This window comes from Podarcis liolepis (assembly GCF_965112155.1).
Source record: "Podarcis liolepis genome assembly, chromosome: 3".
In the NCBI taxonomy this organism is placed as follows: Eukaryota; Metazoa; Chordata; class Lepidosauria; order Squamata; family Lacertidae; genus Podarcis; species Podarcis liolepis.
Window position 1 is genome coordinate 122,641,843 of NC_139557.1, and position 21,241 is coordinate 122,663,083.

General features: G+C 47.1%; 2 protein-coding genes across 3 annotated transcripts in view; both read left to right on the forward strand.

Moving 5' to 3' along the window:
* Positions 1–21,241, forward strand: part of FBXO16 (F-box protein 16) — an 810,609-nt gene that overhangs the window by 396,636 nt on the left and 392,732 nt on the right. The gene's annotated exons all lie outside the window — the stretch shown is intronic.
* On the forward strand, positions 783–18,093 carry TRIM35 (tripartite motif containing 35). Its single transcript, XM_083494513.1, has 7 exons — positions 783–1,112; positions 2,567–3,020; positions 8,611–8,706; positions 10,516–10,746; positions 10,977–10,999; positions 12,343–12,464; positions 15,651–18,093. Exons 1-7 carry the CDS (start codon positions 1,006–1,008, stop codon positions 16,217–16,219), a joined length of 1,602 nt encoding a protein of 533 aa, XP_083350639.1. The 5' UTR covers positions 783–1,005; the 3' UTR covers positions 16,220–18,093.

Here is a 21,241-nt window from a genome sequence, read left to right on the forward strand (position 1 = left end):
TAGTGATGTAGGGAAGTGGGAGCTGGACCATCAAGAAGGCTGATCACCGAAGAATGGATGCTTTTGAATTCTGGTGCTGGAGGAGACTCTTGAGAGTCCCATGGGCTGCAAGAAGATCAAACCTCTTCATTCTGAAGGAAATCAGCCCTGAGTGCTCACTGGAAGGACAGATCCTGAAGCTGAGGCTCCAAGACTTTGGCCACCTCAGGAGAAGAGAAGACTCCCTGGAAAAGACCCTGATGTTGGGAAAGATGGAGGGCACAAGGAGACGGGAACAACAGAGGACAAGGTGGTGGGACAGTGTTCTCAAAGCTACCAGCATGAGTTTGACCAAACTGCGGGAGGCAGTGGAAGACAGGAGGGCCTGGCGTGCTCTGGTCCAGGGGGCCACGAAGAGTCGGACACGACTAAACAGCAGCAACAGACTCAAGTTCTCAGGGCCACTAACAGCAAAAACAAAGGCCTAATTTTAATGCATACAATAAAACTCACAATGTCAAAGCAACATCAAAGCAGTTTGCAGTTCTGAAGCCTGACGAGGCAGGACCCGCCTTTGGCCAAGCCAGACCGAGTGTCTTCCCCTAATACTAGATTTTCTCGTTCAAGAATCATCAAAGACAGTTTTGCATCCTGCTCCCTGGAGAATTTGCAGTTCTTCCCTCTTTTGCACCCTCTGCCTGCCAACCACGCTTCCTTGCTCGCGGTCGGGGTGGGGAGACGCTTCGCCCGCCTCCCTGGTGTCTGGCTCCTTGCCCCAAACACCTTGACCTAATTTCCCTGCCAACTTGGAAGCCTCCTTGGCACAGGTATGAGATCTGGCTCGCTCAACCGGCTCGGAGCAGCTGCCTTTCCCCAGCTTGAGCTGGGCGGAGCCTGCAGCCCCGTCCGACTCGCCTCCGGGACATAAAAGGAAAGACGGAGGCTCGCGACCTCTCTTGCTCTGCAACGGGGGGTTGCCAGCTACTTTTGCAACAAAAAAGAGGGAGTCATCTGCAAGCGGTGGCCATGGCTTCCTTGTTCGCGGGCGAGCTGGCCCGCAGCCCCCGCCGCCGAAGGAGCACCAGGACTTGCTGCCAGAGGTGCCTGCCTGCTTTGCCCAGCAACGAGCCCAGGTAAGGGACGGGAGGAGATTCGGGGTGGGAGAGGGATAACCTGCCCCGAGGATGCTGCAAAGATGCACGCGCGCCCCCTGGACCAGCAGCCCACGTGGCCCGACCTGGTAAGCCGCCGAGGCCGGAGCGGTGGCTTCACCATTCGGTCCTCTGCGCCTGGCAAACTTGGCTCCGGAGTCGCTCCTGATCGCTTGCCAATAACGGCCGGTTTACACGAATAGCGCGCGCGCGCGCGTTTTCCTTCGTCCCTTCCCAGCGCCTCTCGGATTGGAAAGCAAAGCCGCGGCTGGTTGCGTCCCCCGCTCTTTTATTCCCATTTTAAGTAGAGGTCGCTTCAGCTCTCTAGTTAGGAAACATCCCCCTAATTTTTTTTTTTTTATTCCCTGTTTTTAAAAAGAACAGCTCACTTCTTCTTTCTAGTTGGGAAATATCTGGTTTTCCCCTCCCCTTTTATTCTCGGGTTGTTGTGTTTTTAAAATTAGAATAAAAGCTCGCTTCTGCTTCCTGTCGCGCGTAGAACAATGCAGCCCCAGCCCAAGTTAGCGTTTACTCCGAAGCAAATCGCGTGCAGCCCAACAATATTTGTTCCAAAATTATTTGTTGCGTTATACACTCCACCTCCCTTCCCTGGAGCTCAAAGTGGTCCATGTACATAGTACATTTTACCCTCGCATCCCTGTCTACAGGGTGACTGGCCAAAGGTCACCCAGTAAGCTGCTCCATGGCCGGGTGTAAGGTGGAATTGGAACCCAGGTCTCTCCCAGTTCCTAGTCCTCCAAACAGATTCCATGTTTGCAAAACTGTAGCTCCTGTTAAGTTTCTCAAATCGAAACGCCCTTGAATCGAATTTTGACCATCCGGAACGTTCGAAGAGATTTGCTCCGGAGCGAGTGTGTCTAGACACGCGGGAGCAAGCCCCTCCTCCCGCGGAAGCGTGTTTGGGATGGGGTTCGCCGTAAACCCAAAGCCGCTCCCTACGAAGTCCAGTTTTGCCAGAGCGCTCAGCATTCAGGGGTGGGGGGCTTTGAAGAGACCCTAGGAAACAGGGGGAGGTTACTCCCGAGTAAACGCTCTCCTGGGGTTGCTGCTCAGCCGCTTGCAACAGCAAGGCCTGTTCCTGAGTCAAGGCGGCGCAGAAGGGAGCGCGCAAAATCCACTTCTCCGCCTCCGGGGCTTTCCTATTCGCTGCGTCAATTCCTGCTCAAGAGGAAACCCATTTCCAGCTCCAGAGGCTTGGAAAGATGCCCTGGATGGGCGGCATCCCGCTCCTTTCCCCACTGGCCCCGTGCGCTGTCAGTCAGAATCAGTTTCCGTATTCGAATGGCAAAATAAACTAGGGTGGGGCTTGGAAAGTTTATTAGCAGCCTGCAGCTGTGAGTCATAAGCTGGGGAAGCAGCAACAGCTGGTTGTCTCTTGGATCTTTGCAACTGAGTTGTTCCTTTTTCTCCTGCAGCAAACCCATGGCCAAGCAAGGCTCTTTTGCCTGGTCCTTGCCCCCTGCAACTACTATCAAGGAGGAGCTTCTGTGCCCCATCTGCTACGAGCCCTTCAAAGACGCCGTCACCCTCCGCTGCGGGCACAACTTTTGCAAAGGCTGCGTCAGCCGGTCCTGGGAAGACCAGGCCCACCATGTCTGCCCGGTGTGCAAGGCAGCCTGCTCCCCAGAGGAGCTCCGCACCAACCACACCCTGGCCAACATTGTGGAGATGTTCCTCTTGCAGGAGAAGAAACAGCAGCAGCAGCAGGGTGAGGCTGGGGAGTCCTCTGCCCGCTGCCCTGTGCACGGAGAAGAAGCCAAGCTTTTCTGCCTGGAGGACAAGGAGCTGCTCTGCTTTGTGTGCCAAAGCTCCAAGCAGCATGCGGACCACAGGATGAAGCCCGTGGCAGAGATGGCCCAGAACTACAGGGTAAGCTCCCCTGGGGGTCTGGATGGTGCGAGAAGGTCGTCTAAGAGTTGGCGGGCTCTCCTTCATTGGAGGTTTCTAAGCAGACCTTAAAGGGACGTGGGTGGCGCTGTGGGTTAAACCCCAGAGCCTAGGGCTTGCCGATCAGAAGGTTGGCGGTTCGAATCCCCGCGACGGGGTGAGTTCCCGTTGCTCGGTCCCTACTCCTGCCAACCTAGCGGCTCAAAAGCACGTCAGAGTGCAAGTAGATAAATAGGTACCACTCCGGCGGGAAGGTAAACGGCATTTCCGTGCGCTGCTCTGGTTTGCCCGAAGAGGCTTAGCCATGCTGGCCACATGACCCGGAGGCTGTACACCGGCTTCCTCGGCCAGTAAAGCAAGATGAGCGCTGCAACCCCAGAGTCGTCTGCGACTGGACCTAATGGTCAGGTGGTCCCTTTACCTTCAAAATGTACCTAAAATGCACCTAAAATGGACATGGGTGGCGTTGTGGGTGGCACTGTGAGTTAAACCACAGAGCCTAGGACTTGCCGATCAGAAGGTCGGTAGTTCGAATCCCCGCGACGGGGTGAGCTCCCATTGCTCTGTCCCTGCTCCTGCCAGCCTAGCAGTTCGAAAGCACATCAAAGTGCAAGTAGATAAATAGGTACCACTCCCGCGGGAAGGTAAACGGTGTTTCCATGCGCTGCTCTGGTTTGCCAGAAGCGGCTCAGTCATGCTGGCCACATGACCCAGAAGCTGTACGCCGGCTCCCTTGGCCGGTAAAGCGAGATGAGCGCCGCAACCCCAGAGTCGGCCACGACTGGACCTAATGGTCAGGGGTCCCTTTACCTTTAAGCAGACCTTTGAATGGCCACCTATCAGGGTTTTTTAGTTGTGATTGCAGGGGCCTGGACTAGATAATGCTTGGGATCCCTTCCAATTCTACAATTCCTGGACGCTGTAAGAGAGAGGAACTGTGTGTAATTTGAGATCAGCCCAGACTGGATGTGGGGAACCTTTGGCTTGCTACAATTCCAATTATCACTGGCTGTGCTTGCTGAAGTTGGTGGGAGCTGTAGTTCCGTAATGCTTGGAGGCCCAAAGACAGATGGACCAGGAGCATATCATGTTCTACCTTGGCTGCACACAAAGGCCGCTTTATATCTCTGGAACCTCCTTCTGATGGATGTTTAGCAATGCCAGCCTCTGTACCCCCACTTGCCCATCTTTTAGGCCAGACAGCATGTTGTGTCTGAAGGCAGCCCTGTTTAGGGAAGCTTTTAATGTTTAGCAGGTTATTGTATTTTTTTAATCTGCTGGAAGCTGCCCAGAGTGGCTGGAGAAACCCAGCCAGATGGGCGGGGTATAAATAATAAAGTATTATTATTATTATTATTATTATTATTATTGCGTTTGCCATAGTTGTGATGGGCACTGGTAAGTTCCTCTCCCAGACACCATAATATTCTCAAACACCACTAGCTGCATAAATTGGGGCTGCTGCACACCAAAGCCTTCTCCTTGCCAATGATTGGGGGGTGTAGGAATTTGTTGCACGAGGACCCTGCTTCGTGTGACATGAGTGATGTTTGTTCCTCCCCCGGGAGGTTGTGGACTGTCCTTCCTTGGAGGTTTTTAAGCAGAGGCTGGATGGCCACCTGCCATGTATTATCTAGTTGCGATTCCTGCATTGCAGGGGGTTGGACTAGATGACCCTTGGGGTCCCAACTCTGATACCCCCATAGCAAATGGGATGGGGAGGGCTGTAGCTCAGTGACAGAGCAACCGCTTTTCATGCAGAAAGTCACAGGTTCGGTGATTTGATACCAGTTAATAATAATAATAATAATTAATAATAATTTATTATTTATACCCCACCCATCTGGCTGGGCTTCCCCAGCCACTCTGGGCGGCTTCCAACAGAACACTAAAATACAATAACCTATTAAACATTAAAACATTAAACAGGGCTGCCTCCAGATGTCTTCTAAAAGTCTGCTAGTTGTTCTTCTCTTTGACATCTGGTGGGAGGGCATTCCACAGGGCGGGTGCCACCACCAAGAAGGCCCTCTGCCTGGTTCCCTGTAACTTGGCTTCTTGCAGCAAGGGAACTGCCAGAAGGCCCTCGGCGCTGGATCTCAGTGTCCAGGCTGAACGATGGGGATGGAGACGCTCCTTCAGGTATACTGGACCGAGGCTGTTTAGGGCTTTAAAGGTCAGCACCAATACTTTGAATTGTGTTCGGAAATGTACTGGGAGCCAATGTAGGTCTTTCAAGACCAGTGTTATGTGGTCTCGGCGGCCGCTCCCAGTCACCAGTCTGGCTGCCGCATTGTGGATTAGTTGTATTTCCGGGACACCTTCAAAGGTGGCCCCATGTAGAGCGCATTACAGTAGTCCAAGGGAGAGATAACTAGAGCATGCACCACTCTGGCAAGACAGTCTGCAGGCAGGGAGGGTCTCAGCCTGCATACCAGATGGAGCTGATAAACAGTTAAGATCCCAGGCATCTCCAGTTAAGGCTAGGGAAGGGAGACTTTTGTCGGAGAGCCTTTGCTAGTCAGTGCAGACAAGGCCGGGCTAGATTAAGAGTCCTGCCTGGAAATGAGAGATGCTGGGGACCTTCTAAATGTAGAGCAGTTGTTCTGCAGCTGAAGTACAGTTCTTCTCTGGACCAGTGAATTGGACTGATGGAGCTTAAGGATTTGGGGGCTGCTGAGGTGCCAGAAAACATTTCCTAATCCTTTTCCCTGCTGTTGAAATAAAATACAACTCATCTTGACTATTGCAACATAGGCATACATTCATGCATTAAAAACCCAAAGAAACTCACAAATGGTCCCTTACGAAAGCCGAGGACCACAATCACTAAAATGACATGCGCTTTAAAAAAAAAACTTGCAGAAGTGTTTCTATTTTAATGTTATAACCCATTTTCTGCCACAACATTCTCCAGGGTGGTTGCAGAAACACAGAGCTTTGGTTAGATGGAAAACAACAACGACTTGGATCCTGCAACTGTTTCCAGCTGAATGTATCTCGCCATCTGTAATACTTCCTCCAATTCAAAAGTTGGGGAAATGTTCCCAAAATAAAAATGCCCACTTGATGATGGAATGAGATAATGAAGTAGCCAGGCAGTTTCCGAGGGAGAGGGTTTCTAACTACAGAATCAGAGCCCTCCTAAATCATCAGGAGATCCAGTGAAGTCCCCATTTAGGGTGCTGACTCTTCAGCAGATGACGACTGCATATTTTAAAGGTTTTCCCCTAGAGAACCTATGGCTCTCCAAGCCCCAGTTGTGGGGAGATGTACTCCAGCCCGAGAGCAACTGTGTGGACCCACAGAACTTATCTTTGAAAAACTCCATGTGGATGTTGTAGGGCTTGCAAGCTGACTTGCAAAATAAAAATTCGAAATCTCTACAAACCAGATGGAAATCCAGTGTAACGTGCCAAAATTGCTAAACGTCCATGGGTGGGGCGAACCAGATTTTGTGCCAAGTTTCCTGTTGCTGTGTGAAATGCCAACAATATTGCTTGTTTCAGTTTGGCAAATTTTGTTGGTTCCTGGCTATTTCCCATGTGGGTATTCTAAAACGTTCTGCAGTATACTGAAAACGAGCCTTGGAACCACCAGTGGTGGGTTGCCCTGATTTTGGGGTGTATCTCAAGGTAGTGATGCGGTCAAGCTTTGCTTTGGAACTGAGGCTCCGAATGGATTTTGAGTCCCATGGGGAGAGGCTTTTTGAGATGGTTGTATCGGTTTGCTGTATTGAAAGATGGCTGTTGTGGCTTGGAAGAAAGGATAGTGAGCTTGAGATGGGTTTTGAAGTGGTGGGAAGGGATGCTGGAGGCTAAAGGAAGCGGTGTGCATTTTGAGTCACACTTTCCCGGCAAAGTTTCCATCTGTCTCTGACACAGTATGAGTTTGCTGTGAGTCACCCAGCCTCATGTCTAATTCCAATCTCCATGGGTTAGGAGGGAGAACTGCATGGTATATAATTCAGTGTGTAAGAATGACAAATTGGGCTTGGGTTTTGGGGAGCACCCCCCCCCCAAGTTTTGAAGATAATAGTGTGAACCAGAGATCACCAGGGCCATGTGATGTGTTTTGCCCCCAAAGCACTTCTGTCTCTCCCCTGACAGCCCTCTAAGGCACAATGAAAGGTTTACCCACAGTTTCACTCATGTAGAATATAAATGTTGTTCTTATACTGTAATAAATAATAAAATAATAAATTTTATTTATATCCCGCCCTCCCCAGCCGAAGCTGGGCTCAGGGCGGCTAACAGCCATAAAATAATGCAACATTCTAAAAACATTTCATTATAAAAATTAATTAAAATCAAATTGATGGCAACCATTAAGCAAAAATTCTGTGCAGATTGCCAAAGGAGGGAGTCAGGCTGCACCCTGACCAGAGGCCTGGTGGAACAGCTCTGTCTTGCAGGCCCTGCGGAAAGATGTCAAGTCCCACAGGGCCCTAGTCTCTTGGGACAGAGTGTTCCACCAGATCGGAGCCACAGCCGAGAAAGCCCTGGCTCTAGTTGAGGCCAGCCTAACCTCTCTGAGGCCTGGGACCTTCAGGATGTTTTTATTTGAAGATCGTAAGTTCCTCTGTGGGACATACCAGGAGAGGTGGTCCTGTAGGTACGAGGGTCCTAGGCCATATAGGGCTTTAAAGGTTTAAACCAGCACCTTAACAGTTAAAACCTGTTCTTGAGCTATTAATAATTTGATTCCACGTGTCCTAGAAATATTGCATGTTTCTTGAGATTTTGCATGTAGTGGAAAGCTTGGTGTGCATGCTTCATCTGACCCCTTGTGCTCAAAACAGCAACACTTTTCCTGTAAGGGACGTGGATGGCGCTGTGGGTTAAACCACAGAGCCTAGGACTTGCTGATCAGAAGGTCGGTGGTTCGAATCCCCGCGACAGGGTCAGCTCCCGTTGCTCGGTCCCTGCTCCTGCCAACCTAGCAGTCCAAAAGCACGTCAAAGTGCAAGTAGATAAATAGGTACTGCTCCAGCGGGAAGGTAAACGGCATTTCCGTGCACTGCTCTGGTTCGCCAGATGCAGCTTAGTCATGCTGGCCGCATGACCCGGAAGCTCTACGCTGGCTCCCTTGGCCAATAAAGTGAGATGAGCGCCGCAACCCCAGAGTTGGCCACGACTTTACCTTTAAGGCCAATGTGATGATGATGCCTGACCACTCATAGTGGTGGGAGTTTGTATTGCTAGCCACACTTGTGGGTCCCAGTTCTGTCTCTATCCATTCATGTCACCTAGTAGTCCAACCCACTGTGATGGAGGAATCTCAGGTAAAGCATCCATGACAGATGGCCATCTGACTTCTGCTTAAAAACCTCCAAGGGAGATGAGTCTACCACTTCTGAGGGAGCCAGAAGAGCTGTTTTAGTTGTTCTATGTTTTTTGAAGATTCATGAGTGTTCTGCGACAGAAGTGCAGCCAACTACTGCTAGGGACTGCTGCTCCGGCATTTCAGGAGAGTTAATTCTTTATTGTAATAGATGAAGTTTCCCTTTTCCTAGAAATAGGAAACATGCAGTATAAGATGCTAAGCTCTTTCTTCTCGGCCTTAATTCCAGGCTAAGTGCAAAGACATGGAAAGCTCCCTGCAGGAGAAGGTGAAAGAATTTGGAAGAATAAAGTCTGATTACAGGCTCCTTGCAAACCACAACAAGGTGAGCATCTGACTCTGAGCTCCCAATTGTGCAGCGCACTGTTCTAGGGCACACCTCCAGGAGACCTTCCCTTCCACCATGCTTGTGTGTGGCTATGGATTGGGAGGGACGAGTGTCCTGTTCTGTGTTCAAGCCTTCCCTGCTCTGTACTGTGAATATATTTTATATTTTTATGTTCTGAACCACCCAGTGATCAATGACTGGCAGTGGTGTGGGTTGTGAAACACAAGAGCAGTCAAGTACAACGTTCCTAGAGTGAACATGTTTACACATGGGGAGGAATGTTTGTCCAGCCAGCAGGTAAACTTCCTGTTTCCTTCTGGGCTGGGACAGACTTCCTCTGCATGTGACTAGAGGTGGGCGTGGCCTCACCTGTGCAGGTAACGACAAAAGCACAGGGCAGGGCAGCCTTCTGTTTTAGACTACATGCGTTGAAGAAGCAACATCTGCTTAGCCAAAGGTGCCCTCTTGCCTTCCAGCCAAGAGAGGACAAAGGGACTGTCCTCTTATGAGATAGTTTCCAGGTGTATGTTACTTTTCTAAGCCAAGTCTGCCTTCTGGGATCCGATTGTGAACAGAATGTGAGTGAGTAAACTCTTTTTATACTTTTATAGAAGACTGTGTCGTGTCTTATCTTTTATGAGGGAATAAGGGGAAATTACCAGAACAGTTATTATAGAGGCTTTAGCGAGCCTGAGCAAACGCATCCGCTGTGAGTTTAAAAAGGGGAATGTCACTTTGCTAAATTGCGAACTTGTTTATACAAGTTGGAAAGGCTAAAATCAAACAATATATCCTCTCCTGCATCCCTGAACATTCCCACAAGTGGCTCCCCAGGGTTTCAGGCAGCGGGCATTCCCAATCTTGCCTGGAAATGCTGGGAATATAACATGGGACTTTTTGCATACCGAGCCTGTGCTCTACCACTGAGCTATGGCCTTCCCCAACTCTGGCTGAAGCTATTTCTGCCACTGCCGCAGTAGCTCAGGAGAAGCTCTGATGTGTAAGGTCTCTTTTGCACATTGCGTTGTGTTGCGCTGCAGTGGTATATATTTGTTTGCAAACTCTTAGAACTATTGAATAATGATAATAATAATGAAATTTTATTTATATCCCACCCTCCCGAGCTGAAGCCGGGCTCAGAGCGGCTAACAACAATAAAAATAACACAATTTACATAAAATCACAATCAATTAATTGAAATGCATTCTAAAATCAATTCATTCTAAAATCAATTCAGAGTCCAATTAATGGCAACCATTGGGCTAGAGTTCTATGAGGGTTACAGAAGGAGGTGGTCAGACTGTGCCTTGGCCAAAGGCCTGGTGGGACAGCTCCATCTTGCAGGCCCTGCAGAAAGATATCAAGACCCGCAGGGCCCTAGTCTCTTGTGACAAGAGCGTTCCACCAGATCGGGGCAATGGCCAAAAAAGCCCTGGCTCTGGTTGAGGCCAGCCTAATCTCCCTGTGGCCTGGGATCTCCAAGATGTTTTTATTTGAAGACCATATGGTCCTCTGTGGGACATACCAGGAGAGACAGCTCCATAGGTACGAGGGTCCTAGGCCGTATAGGGCTTTAAAGGTTAGAACCAGCACCTTAAACCTGATCCTGTACTCCACTGGGAGCCAGTGCAGCTGGTATCGCACTGGGTGCTGATGAATTATAAGAGTCCTAAGCACCTTATTGATTCCCACTTACAAGATCTCTGTTATGGCTTGCGTCTCTTATTCTGCAGAACTGTCCTGCATTTGAAGCTACATCCTTGCTTTATTTTGTCTTTCTTACTCTCCCCTGCTACCTGTCTTCAGGAAGAAACTGCTAGATTGGAGAAGGAGATTAAAAAGCAATTTGAACAACTGCACAAGTTCCTGCAGAATGAGGAGAAGACGATGCTGGAAGAGTTGCGGGAGGAGGCCCAGAAGAAGCAGGACCTGATTGAAGACAAAATCAGGAAGCTATCGGAAGAAAGCAATGTCTTGGTACAGGAAGTGGGCCAGCTACATGCTGACCTGAAGGAGGATGACGTTTCCTTCCTCAAGGTAAGGCTGGTGGGCATCTGGCTCCATATCCCAAGTGAAATGGGAAGATTTTTTCTTTCTGTACCACCTCCAAAAAAAACCCCTAGTCCTCTGAACGATGCTTCTGATTCTGAAGACTTGTCCTCTTGGTAGGATAGTGTACAGCCCTTCCCCAAACCCCCTTGAAACTTTTAATAGAGTTTCTCACTAATGGTTTCTTCTCTGATTCCACCTTCTTCTTTTTCTTACAGAAACACAAAAACCGGAAACGCAGGTTTGTTGCTATTTGTTAGATTTCTTACCTACTGTGAAGGAAATAGCCTGTTTTTAAAACATCCTGTATGTGGTTGACTTGGGGATTATGGCATTAATACGTTGCCTCATAGTTTTGCCTATCAGGAGAAACAAGTTGAAAGGTGTCACAAATTAATTAACGGAGGTTTGGATGTTTGTGGATTAAAATGCAGAGCGGGAGGTAACTTCAAGACTTTAATTAGCCCACAACTTGCATTGACATTCAGATCAAGGTGGGTCTTGGAATACAAGGAACACACGCGCTGGCATTTCTTATGCCTTCCAATCTAACACATGTAGATAGAAGGGACAGCTCAGTATGAGGGAAAGCTGGGTGCAATTAGCCTGTTTTATTCTACTGTACGTAGTTGCTTAGTTTGGGTAATTGCTCTGTATGCATGTAATCAGTCATATGTTTAACTCCCACCCCAAAACAACAACAACAACAATAACTCCATTGTTTTAAAACAACCCATTTGTGTGCATGAATGGGTTCCATCTTCCTTTGGTACTGAATGCAGAAGCTATTCTCAGAACACCACACACAATGGAAAAATGTGTGTGTGTTTTTATTTGGACTATCTTATAATCTGCACCGTCAGCACAATCATGGTGGGTCCCCAGATGTTGAACTACAACTCCCATCACCCCTAGCTAGCAAGGCCAGAGCTCAGGGGTGATGGGAGTTGTAGTCCAACAACATCTGGGGACCCACAGATTGAGAACCGCTGAAGGGCAGCTAACAGAAATGTAATAAAAACAATACACAAATTAAAATAGCAAAAACTTAGGAACATCCCCTCCCTCCAAGAATGGTTAAAAGTTTTTTAAAACCCAAAGATTGTAGATTCTGGGATCTTTAAAACCTGGGGAAAGAAATGCATAAATGATAGTAATGAGGGTGCCAGTGAAACCACCTTGGGAAGGACGTTCCCATAGGTAAGGAGTCAGCACTGAAAATGCTTTTTCTGCAGTCACTACCTGCTGCTTCTCGATAGCAGAGGCACTCAGAGAAATCTCAGATTTCTGAGCATTGAAGCACCCCTGGAGAAGTGATAAGCGTATGTTTTTAAACATGCAACAAAGAAGGCTCTAATCTTTTTTAAATAAAATTGATTTGAGTTTCCCACAAATCCTGACTGGGGGTGAGAGTGTAGGTATGAGATAGGAAGATGGTTGATTTGCAGTCTTTTGAACATTTGCGTGATCCTAGACATTTGCATTCAGAAGGCTTGGGATTGGTCCGTCTGTAAGATGCTTGTTTTTTTCTAAAACTGGGTCCCCCTTGCTCACTTCTTTGTTTGTCTGAATTGTGTTTCCTAGAATTGCCTGGACAGTAGATCAGCCAGAACCAATTCCACCAGGGACTCTCATAGAAGTCACCAAGTATTTGGATTCTTTGCAGTATAACGTATGGAAGAAGATGCTGAATATCATCAAAGTTGGTAGGTTTCTTAGATGCCAGGAGGAAAGGAATCTGTGACACTTCAGCAAATGTTTTTTGACTCCAACTCCCAGCTGATGGAAGCTGAAGGTCATCAATACCTAGATGAATAAACGTCACTTCATCCCTTCCGTAGAACACATTGAGGTGGCTTATTGCAAGTAGTGGTGATAATTCCATAATGCCCTTTCCTATAAAAAAATAAGTTCCTCTCGTAATGAAAGGATGCATAGAATAAAACCCCTGTACAAGGACAATCGAGTTAGGACAAATCTGAGGAGCTGAAGGACCCTTTAACGGTCCTCCTCCAGCCTCAGCAGTTTTTTTTTTTCTCTTTCTTTAAGTAATCGCCCAGGACGATATTTACCTTTACCTCCCCACCCCCATTTTATGTTGTTATTTCAATGTATATCATGCTATGGCCACACGGCTAATGCAATAAAATCTAAGTAAAACCCCTGTAATATTCCACCCCTGCTTGTCCTGACTGTACTGAAATATAAACTCCAAATGGACGAGAATCATCCTTATTTGGGTACAGTGGTACCTCGGGTTACATACGCTTCAGGTTACAGACTCTGCTAACCCAGAAATAGTACCTCAGGTTAAGAACTTTGCTTCAGGATAAGAACAGAAATCGGGCTCCGGCAGCAGGAGGCCCCATTAGCTAAAGTGGTGCTTCAGGTTAAGAACAGTTTCAGGTTAAGAACAGACCTCTGGAACGAATTAAGTACTTAACCCGAGGTACCACTGTACAATGAAAACTGGTTGGGCGTTTATTAATAGCTGCTCAGTTTCCATGCTTTATTCTAAGCAAATCCTCAACTTCTGGCACAAAATGTTGTGACAGGATGTGGGTATGTTACTTTTTAGAGGTGCTCTGTAATATATATTTTACCCTTGAATTGGTTCCTAGGATAACAAGTGACAGAAGTACTCCTGAATTGTACCTGTTTTGTGGGTGAAGGTTTTTCACACCTGAATGAATTCTTATGTCACACTTATTTGTACCCCGTCCTCCCTGGCCGGAGCTGGGCTCAGAGCAGCTAACATCATATAAATAATACAATATGCATAAAAACAAGCAATCGATCGATTAAAATGCATCCCAAAATTAATTCAAATAAATTAAAATTAAAACTGAACAAATGACAATCCTCAGGTTAAAATTGAAAGCGGTTAAATTCCAGCCAGCATATTGTGGCAAAAGGCACTGTTCCTTCAGTGCATAGTTATGGGTGAAATCACTGATAACAGCGATTAATAGAGCCTAGGGAATAGTCTCATTCTTGCTCTTTTATCCAGGAGAAGACAGTGGGCAGCACTGAGGAGAGATTAATGACAGGCTGGGCACAAATAAAGCAATGTTTGAGTTTCGTCTCTTTTTTAAAAGCAGCTTTGTGGGGTGTAGAGCCAAGAAACAGTGAGGTGTCAAGGAATGTGGGCACATGCATAGGTTAAGAGCCACAGAGGCGTGATCTGCAGTGGAAAGTTGCATTTCCACTCCGAAATCTCCTCTACAGTGCTGAGTATTGTTTGGTAAGCAGCAGCTTATTGTAGCCACCAGAGGGCAGCAGTGCATCTACATCAGCCTGCACCAGCCAGGTGTCCTCCAGATGCTTTGGATAACCCCCATCAGTTCCAGCCAGCACAGCCATGCTCATGGAAGTTGGAGTTCAAAACATCCAGTATTTGTCTTTTAAATTTTGAAGAAGGGTGCTGACATTTCACAACACTATTCATAGTACAGTGGTACCTCGGGTTAAGTACTTAATTCGTTCCGGAGGTCTGTTCTCAATAATTGTAATAATAATAAAAATAATTTATTATTTATACCCCACCCATCTGGCTGAGTTTCCCCAGCCACTCTGGGGAAACCGTTCTTAACCTGAAGCACCACTTTAGCTAATGGGGCCTTCTGCTGTCGCTGCGCCGCCGGAGCACGATTTCTGTTCTCATCCTGAAGCAAAGTTCTTAACCTGAGGTACTATTTCTGGGTTAGTGGAGTCTGTAACCTGAAGCGTATGTAACCCGAGGCATGGAAGGAGATTGGGGAAGTCCTGCTCTGGAAGATTGGGGGAGCTGTAGAATACATTGGGAAGGGGACAAAGGAGAAGGAGGAAAGTCCCATTGCACAGGCAAAAATCCCTTCACTGATGGGACACATTACTTAGCATTACCGTGGGTACAGCCCATAGCTTTGGTAGATTAGAAAGTTCTCCAGTGAGAATGCCTAGCTGAAATTTGGAGGGGGAGAGACAGAGCAATACAGGGGTCAGCATTTTATTTTTGCTGCCACCCTTTTTGGGGTAGCAATCCTCTTCCCGCCTGTATTAAGTTTTGCCCCTATAAATAAATATTTGTTGTTGTTGTTTAGTTGTTTAGTCGTGTCTGACTCTTCGTGACCCCCTGGACCAGAGCACGCCAGGCACTCCTGTCTTCCACTGCCTCCCACAGTTTGGTCAGACTCATGTTTGTAGCTTCGAGAATCTTGTCCTCTGTCGTCCCCTTCTTCTTGTGCCCTCCATCTTTCCCAACATCAGGGTCTTTTCCAGGGAGTCTTCTCTTCTCATGAGGTGGCCAAAGTACTGGAGCCTCAGCTTCAGGATCTGTCCTTCCAGTTAGCACTCAGGGCTGATTTCCTTAAGAATGGATCGGTTTGATCTTCTTGCAGTTCATGGGACTCTCAAGAGTCTCCTCCAGCACCATAATTCAAAAGCATCAATTCTTCGGCGATCAGCCTTCTTTAGGGTCCAGCTCTCACTTCCATACATCACTACTGGGAAAACCATAGCTTTAACTATACGGACCTTTGTTGGCAAGGTGATGTCTCTGCTTTTTAAGATGCTGTCTAGGTTTGTCATCGCATGCCCCTCCCCATTTCAACTGGTCATGTCTTATGAGACAGTGAAAATGAAGGGAGGGGATTCAGTTCAGGCCTAACCAGTACCCGGCTCAACTTGTCTAGAATTTGGTTTCTAACAAGTTGCCAGCCCACTGCCTATAGCAACGTTCAAGTACATTTGTTTCCAGCATCTGACTTTATGCCTTTGTAAACGGAAGTTCCAATCTGGCTTCCATCCTTGCTATTTTGCAGCAGGCAAGTCTGTTTTTGACTTGATTTGGTTTGTCTTTTAAATTCCCTCTTGTCATATTCCTCATACTTAACGGTTGTCTCCTTTTGCAGTCCCGTTCAGCTTTGATCCCAATACAGCTGAGAGTTGGCTGGAAGTTTCGCATGATCTCACCAGCATTAACACCTGCAACTACAAGCTGGTGGTGGATGTCCCTGAACGCTTCTCCATGGGCATGCCTTGTGTCCTGGGCTCCAAGAGCTACTCCAAAGGGACTCACATTTGGGAGGTCGATATTGGCAGCATTGAGTACTGGTACATCGGGGTGGCCAGTAAGTCCTGTGGCCACTACTGGAGCTTTGGCTGCGATTCCCGATTGGGGCTTGTCTACATGTACCGCATGCAGGGTATTAAGAACAAGAAAAGCCAGACCTTCCAGGCCGACCTGTCAGAGACCGGGCGCAGGAAGAACCTCAAGAGAGTGCGAGTGGAGCTGGACTGTGACGAAGGGGAGCTCTCCTTCTACGACACTGAGCAGAAGAGCCACATCTACACGTTCCATGACAAGTTTGGAGAAGTCTTTCCGTACTTCTGCATCTGCACCGTACATGCCGGGTCACCACCTGAGCCATTCAAGATCTGCCCGCTTCAGATTCATATCAAGAAAGACTATCCAAACTGAGCTTGTCTTCGGTTTATCCCTCCCTGCGCACCCACACATCCTTGCAAAAGCTTGCCTATCCTACCTAACCAACACTGAGGCAGTAAAAAGAACTTAAGACTATTCTTCAATGTTTATGATATGGAGACAGTCCCAGCAAGGCCAGGAGAAGTGGCGGTCGTAAGCTGCGGTTTTGGGGTTGCCATTCAGATTTAATCCACTCCGGAAGTTCTACACAATCCTTCTTGTGAACAGAAAAGGGCGCAAGAGCAGCTTGCTAAGGAGAAACCTCTTTATGTGCAGATAAATAGGGGAGGGGTACTTGAGCTGCCCAGTTAAAACGTGTGTTTGTGTAAGGGGCTGTGTTTTATTCACAGTGCAATCCACGCCCCAACAAATTGGCATGAGCATGACAGCACATGTATGAGATGAATCTAGCATGCTGCTGCCTACGCTTTGAGGTAGTAGCTATGAGAAGGGAGGCGGCAGGCAGGCTGGCTGTCATTTTAATGGGGTGGATGGAGGAATACTGCAAAATGGCTTTCTTGCTGCCTAACCATCTGGCAGAAGCCTATCCCTGTTCCTCCTCTCTAGAGCAGCAGAGGCGGCTGTAATTAAGCCCTCATCATCAAACCATCTCTTACTCTGCGCCAGGCACAGCGAAAGATTTATAGGGGCTTGGGAAAGGGCTTGAAATAGACAAGACGGGCCCTGGTTGGCTCTGATCTGTCAGCATGATGTCACCATCACCCAATCAAAAGATACCACCTCCCCACTGAGCATGTGTTGGAAGTCTAGCCGGGAATTAACCCTTTTATGGCTCTCAGCTTTGGAGATTTCTGGTTACTTCATATTTCCTGGCATAGTTTAGAGGGTAAATCTGTAACCGTCCCTTATCTCCTCACCCCCCAAAGCATTGCTGTACCTTTTTTTAAAAAAAAAAGCTGCATGGCAGGCAGGTATTTTGTCATATGAAGTTTCCTACCCAACCCAATATGAGTGATGGCTCGTTTGGAGTAGGAAAAGCAGCCCCTCCCAAAAGCAAAACAAAATGTGACACTTTGTTTGCAGCACCAGAGCTTGAGGAAGATGATGTATAACTGATGGGGAACCTTTTTGACCCACCCACGCACCCCTGCCCTGCAGGTGGGTGGTGCTACTCATCTGTCAAAGTTGGCCTGCAGGGAAATAGTGACCAAGCAGGACTGAGCTCCTAGCCTGTCAGCTGATGGACCAGGGAGTTCAATCCAGCTCTCCACATCTGATGCTGGGTGTTGAGCACGTGGATGTGGTTTGGGGAAAACTGTGTTTCATTTGGGGAAGAATATCTGGCCAAATTTGACCCATGGGCCAGAGGTTCCCTGTTATATACAGTGGAGATGGTTTAAACAAATTCTGCATGCTGTGTAGTCTCCATGGAAATCGGTAGGCAGGTTTTTAATCAACATATTTTTTGCTGGGCTGCATGCTGTGAAAAGTGACGCGTTTTTGTCAAGCTGCTCTTAAAAGCCCAAGAACAGGGAAAATCGGTTTCTTTCTGATCTGCTGGCAGCTCCATTTGGAATTGTCTTGGTGGAAGTGTTTTACTCGTTTGCTGGGTCTGCTCACCATATCTGGAGCTGTAAAAGGAATGCCATTTCAGGATAGATGGGCTATGTCTGTGCCTCTCCCAGCTTTGTTTATATGGAGCTTTGCTCACTCATGTGAGCCGGCTTAAGTTCTATAAGCATTTCATCTGCTCTCTTGTGGCATGAATTGTTTAACGGGGAATTGATACTCCTGCCTCTCAGCATATTATCCAGAGCCTTGTACAAAAAAATGTTTATATTCAAAGCAACATGTTTTCCTAAACAATGGATTGACATTGTAATTAAAATAAACACTTGTGTAACCTGGTAAGTTGTTCAAAAGGAAACATTGAAATCAATCAGTTCACGTTGCAAATGCATTCAGAACTTTTAACTGACAACCACTCAAGTGCCTTAAAACATTCTGTAGAATGATACTTGAATGGCAGGTTGGACTTACCATGAAATGTCCTCCTGGTCAGCAGAGAGTGGAGCACACATCAAAGAGTTAACTTCTGGAGATAGTCAACACTGATTGAATGATCAGGTGGTGCTGGGCGGGCAGTAGGGGAAGTGGAACCTTACTGCAACTGCCAGTCCTTGAAAAGCGTTGAGGGTGAGGCTGGTCCAACACATAGTAATAATAACATTGTGAACATAAGACTAACAGTGGGAGATAGTTGGAGCCTCTGAGAGTTCCTGTTCTAGACTGATCAGAGGAACTAGCCCCATGAAGCCTAAGGTCCCATCTGGGTAGGGCTGATGCACTCTCCACTGACCAAAAGGACACTATAGGGATGCGGGTGGCGCTGTGGGTTAAACCACAGAGCCTAGGGCTTGCCGATCAGAAGGTCGGCAGTTCAAATCCCCGCGACGGGCTGAGCTCCCGTTGCTCGGTCCCAGCTCCTGCCCACCTAGCAGTTTGAAAGCACGTCAAAGTGCAAGTAGATAAATAGGTATCGCTCCAGCGGGAAGGTAAACGGTGGTCCGTGCGCTGCTCTGGTTCGCCAGAAGCAGCTTAGTCATGCTGGCCACATGACCGGAAGCTGTATGCCGGCTCCCTCGGCCAATAAAGCGAGATGAGCACCGCAACCCCGCAACGCCGTGATATTTTAGTGTATTTTTGGTTTCTATGGAAGCCGCCCAGAGTGGCTGGGGAAACCCAGCCAGATGGGCGGGGTACAAATAATAATTTTTTTTTTAAAAAAAACCCAGTCAGTCACGACTGGACCTAATGGTCAGGGGTCCCTTTACCTTTACCTTCTATGATTCTATTTTGCTGCCAAGGAGTGTGGTGGAGTCTCCTTCTTTGGAGGTCTTTAAGCAGAGGCTTGACAACCATATGTCAAGAGTGCTCTGATGGTGTTTCCTGCTTGGCAGGGGGTTGGACTCGATGGCCCTTGTGGTCTCTTCCAACTCTATGATTCTATGATTCTTTTATTATATTACATTTTCCAATGTCAGCAGATAAAACTCTGAAAGGCCACCTGTAATTTCATTGGTAATAACAACAAAGGACTTGAACCAATGGCTTCAAGTTACAAGAAAGGAGATTCCAAGTAAATGTCAAGAAGAACTTTCTGCCAGTAAGTGCTGTTTTGACAGAGGACTCCCTTGGGAGGTTGTGGACTCTCTTCTTCCTTGGTTTTTAAGCAGAAGTTGGATGGCCAATAACCAGAGCGTAGCTGTTGGTTTTTGTTCTTGTAACCTTATGGAACAACTACCCTCTCTTCCAGTTTTGTATTCCTATGATATGATAATCTTTATTGTCATTGTCCCATACAGAACAACGAAATTGAAAAATCTACATAAGACATTCAAAAACCAACAAGCCTGCTATCCCAGCTATCCCAATCCTTCCTGTCGTTCCAGAGTATTTTCTGTTTTATGGTTCTGCAGTCAATGTCACCCAAATCCTTGCTTTCAGTGTTTGGGAAATGCAGCAAAACAAAAATTCTAACAACAATTATGTAACTTATGGTTTGTAGTGTGTGTTTCCTTTCCTGAATCAGAGAATCCATTTCCTTCTCTGAAAAAGCGCTTTGCCATATCGTTTACTGCAGTGCCGCTCCCTGTGTCCCTTAGTGACACAATAACCCTGTCACATAAAATTCCAACAAAGGAAACTGAACCACGTGCTGTTGGCTAGCAGCTAGCCATAACTAAGACCGCAAAGGGGCAGTGGCCAGTCACTGCTGTACTGACAGAAGTATTAGCTCTCAAGCATGCACACACAGCCTCCCACCTGAAGAGGATGACCAGCTGCAAAAGGGAGGCAGCAGGACTTGGCAACCACAGTTTGTACTTTGAGGATGGAAAAAAGCTACACCTGCTGGAATTTCTTCTGCTACACATCTGTGAAGGAAATAGGACCTGTATTATTTTTGTACTTTGTCCAAAGTATGGCCATTTCAGATGGATGGATACTGATTGCCATCTCACTGATGAGGAAAAGGCACTGCACCTGTTTAGAAACACAATTAATTTAAAAAATAAAAGCTTCAGCTGCCTTGATTCTAAAATTCAAGTCCCTCCTCCAAAACCCATCCCTGTGAAGCCTTTAGGTTTTTTTTCTTTATCCTCAGCTGAACAATTCTGTATAGTATTTAAAATTGAGTGTATTCATACATCTTTTACATGTCTCACACAAATTTCAGATTGTCAGCTTCTTGGGGCAGGGGTCCTTGTTAGATTGAAGGAATGGGTTTCCCAAACCCCAAAACTGACTGTGCAGGCAGTTTCTAAACTGCACCAAAATCCCCATTTCTCCTTAGCTAAAATGCATAAACTTTAGCCGTTGAACAAATGCAAAACAAGAACACAGCTCTCTCCCTTATCAGTTTGACGTCAAGACTGGCCTTGACTGGCCAGTAGAACAGACACAGACATATCTTATGTCCTGACCACAAATGACGCAGAGACCCAAGTCTGGGACTAACGCCAGAGCATGTTCTCGGAAGTAGTGACCTCTTGCTCCAAGATAGGAGTAGGAACAGGAATATCCTTTTATGGTCAGAAGTACAGGAAGGAAATCCCTCTTATGGTTAAGAGTGCCGGAGCAGGAACATATGTGATGTCAACCTACGTATACAAGCTGACGTGGTTGGAAGGAGGGAGAGGGTGCCTGGAGGGTATATATACTGCATGAAACTTGTCATTTCTTTGGACTTGCTGTGGACTCACCACACAAGTGCCTTCTGCTATCTGGCGAGAGAATAAACTCTTTCTTTGAACCAACTCGGTGTCATTTTGACTTCCTTCCTCCTGTCACGGAGCAACGCAGACCCAATCGGTGAACTCCAATAAGGCTACAAGATCACTCCATAAAGTAGATCTATAATAACGATATTCTAAAGAAATCATGAATTTTTTTCGAACAAATCTAGTCCCTGACCTAGTTCTTGAGAATTACACCTAGTATTTATTTATGCCCTTTCCTTAGCTGGTTCCCTGAATGCTATTCCAACACTTACTG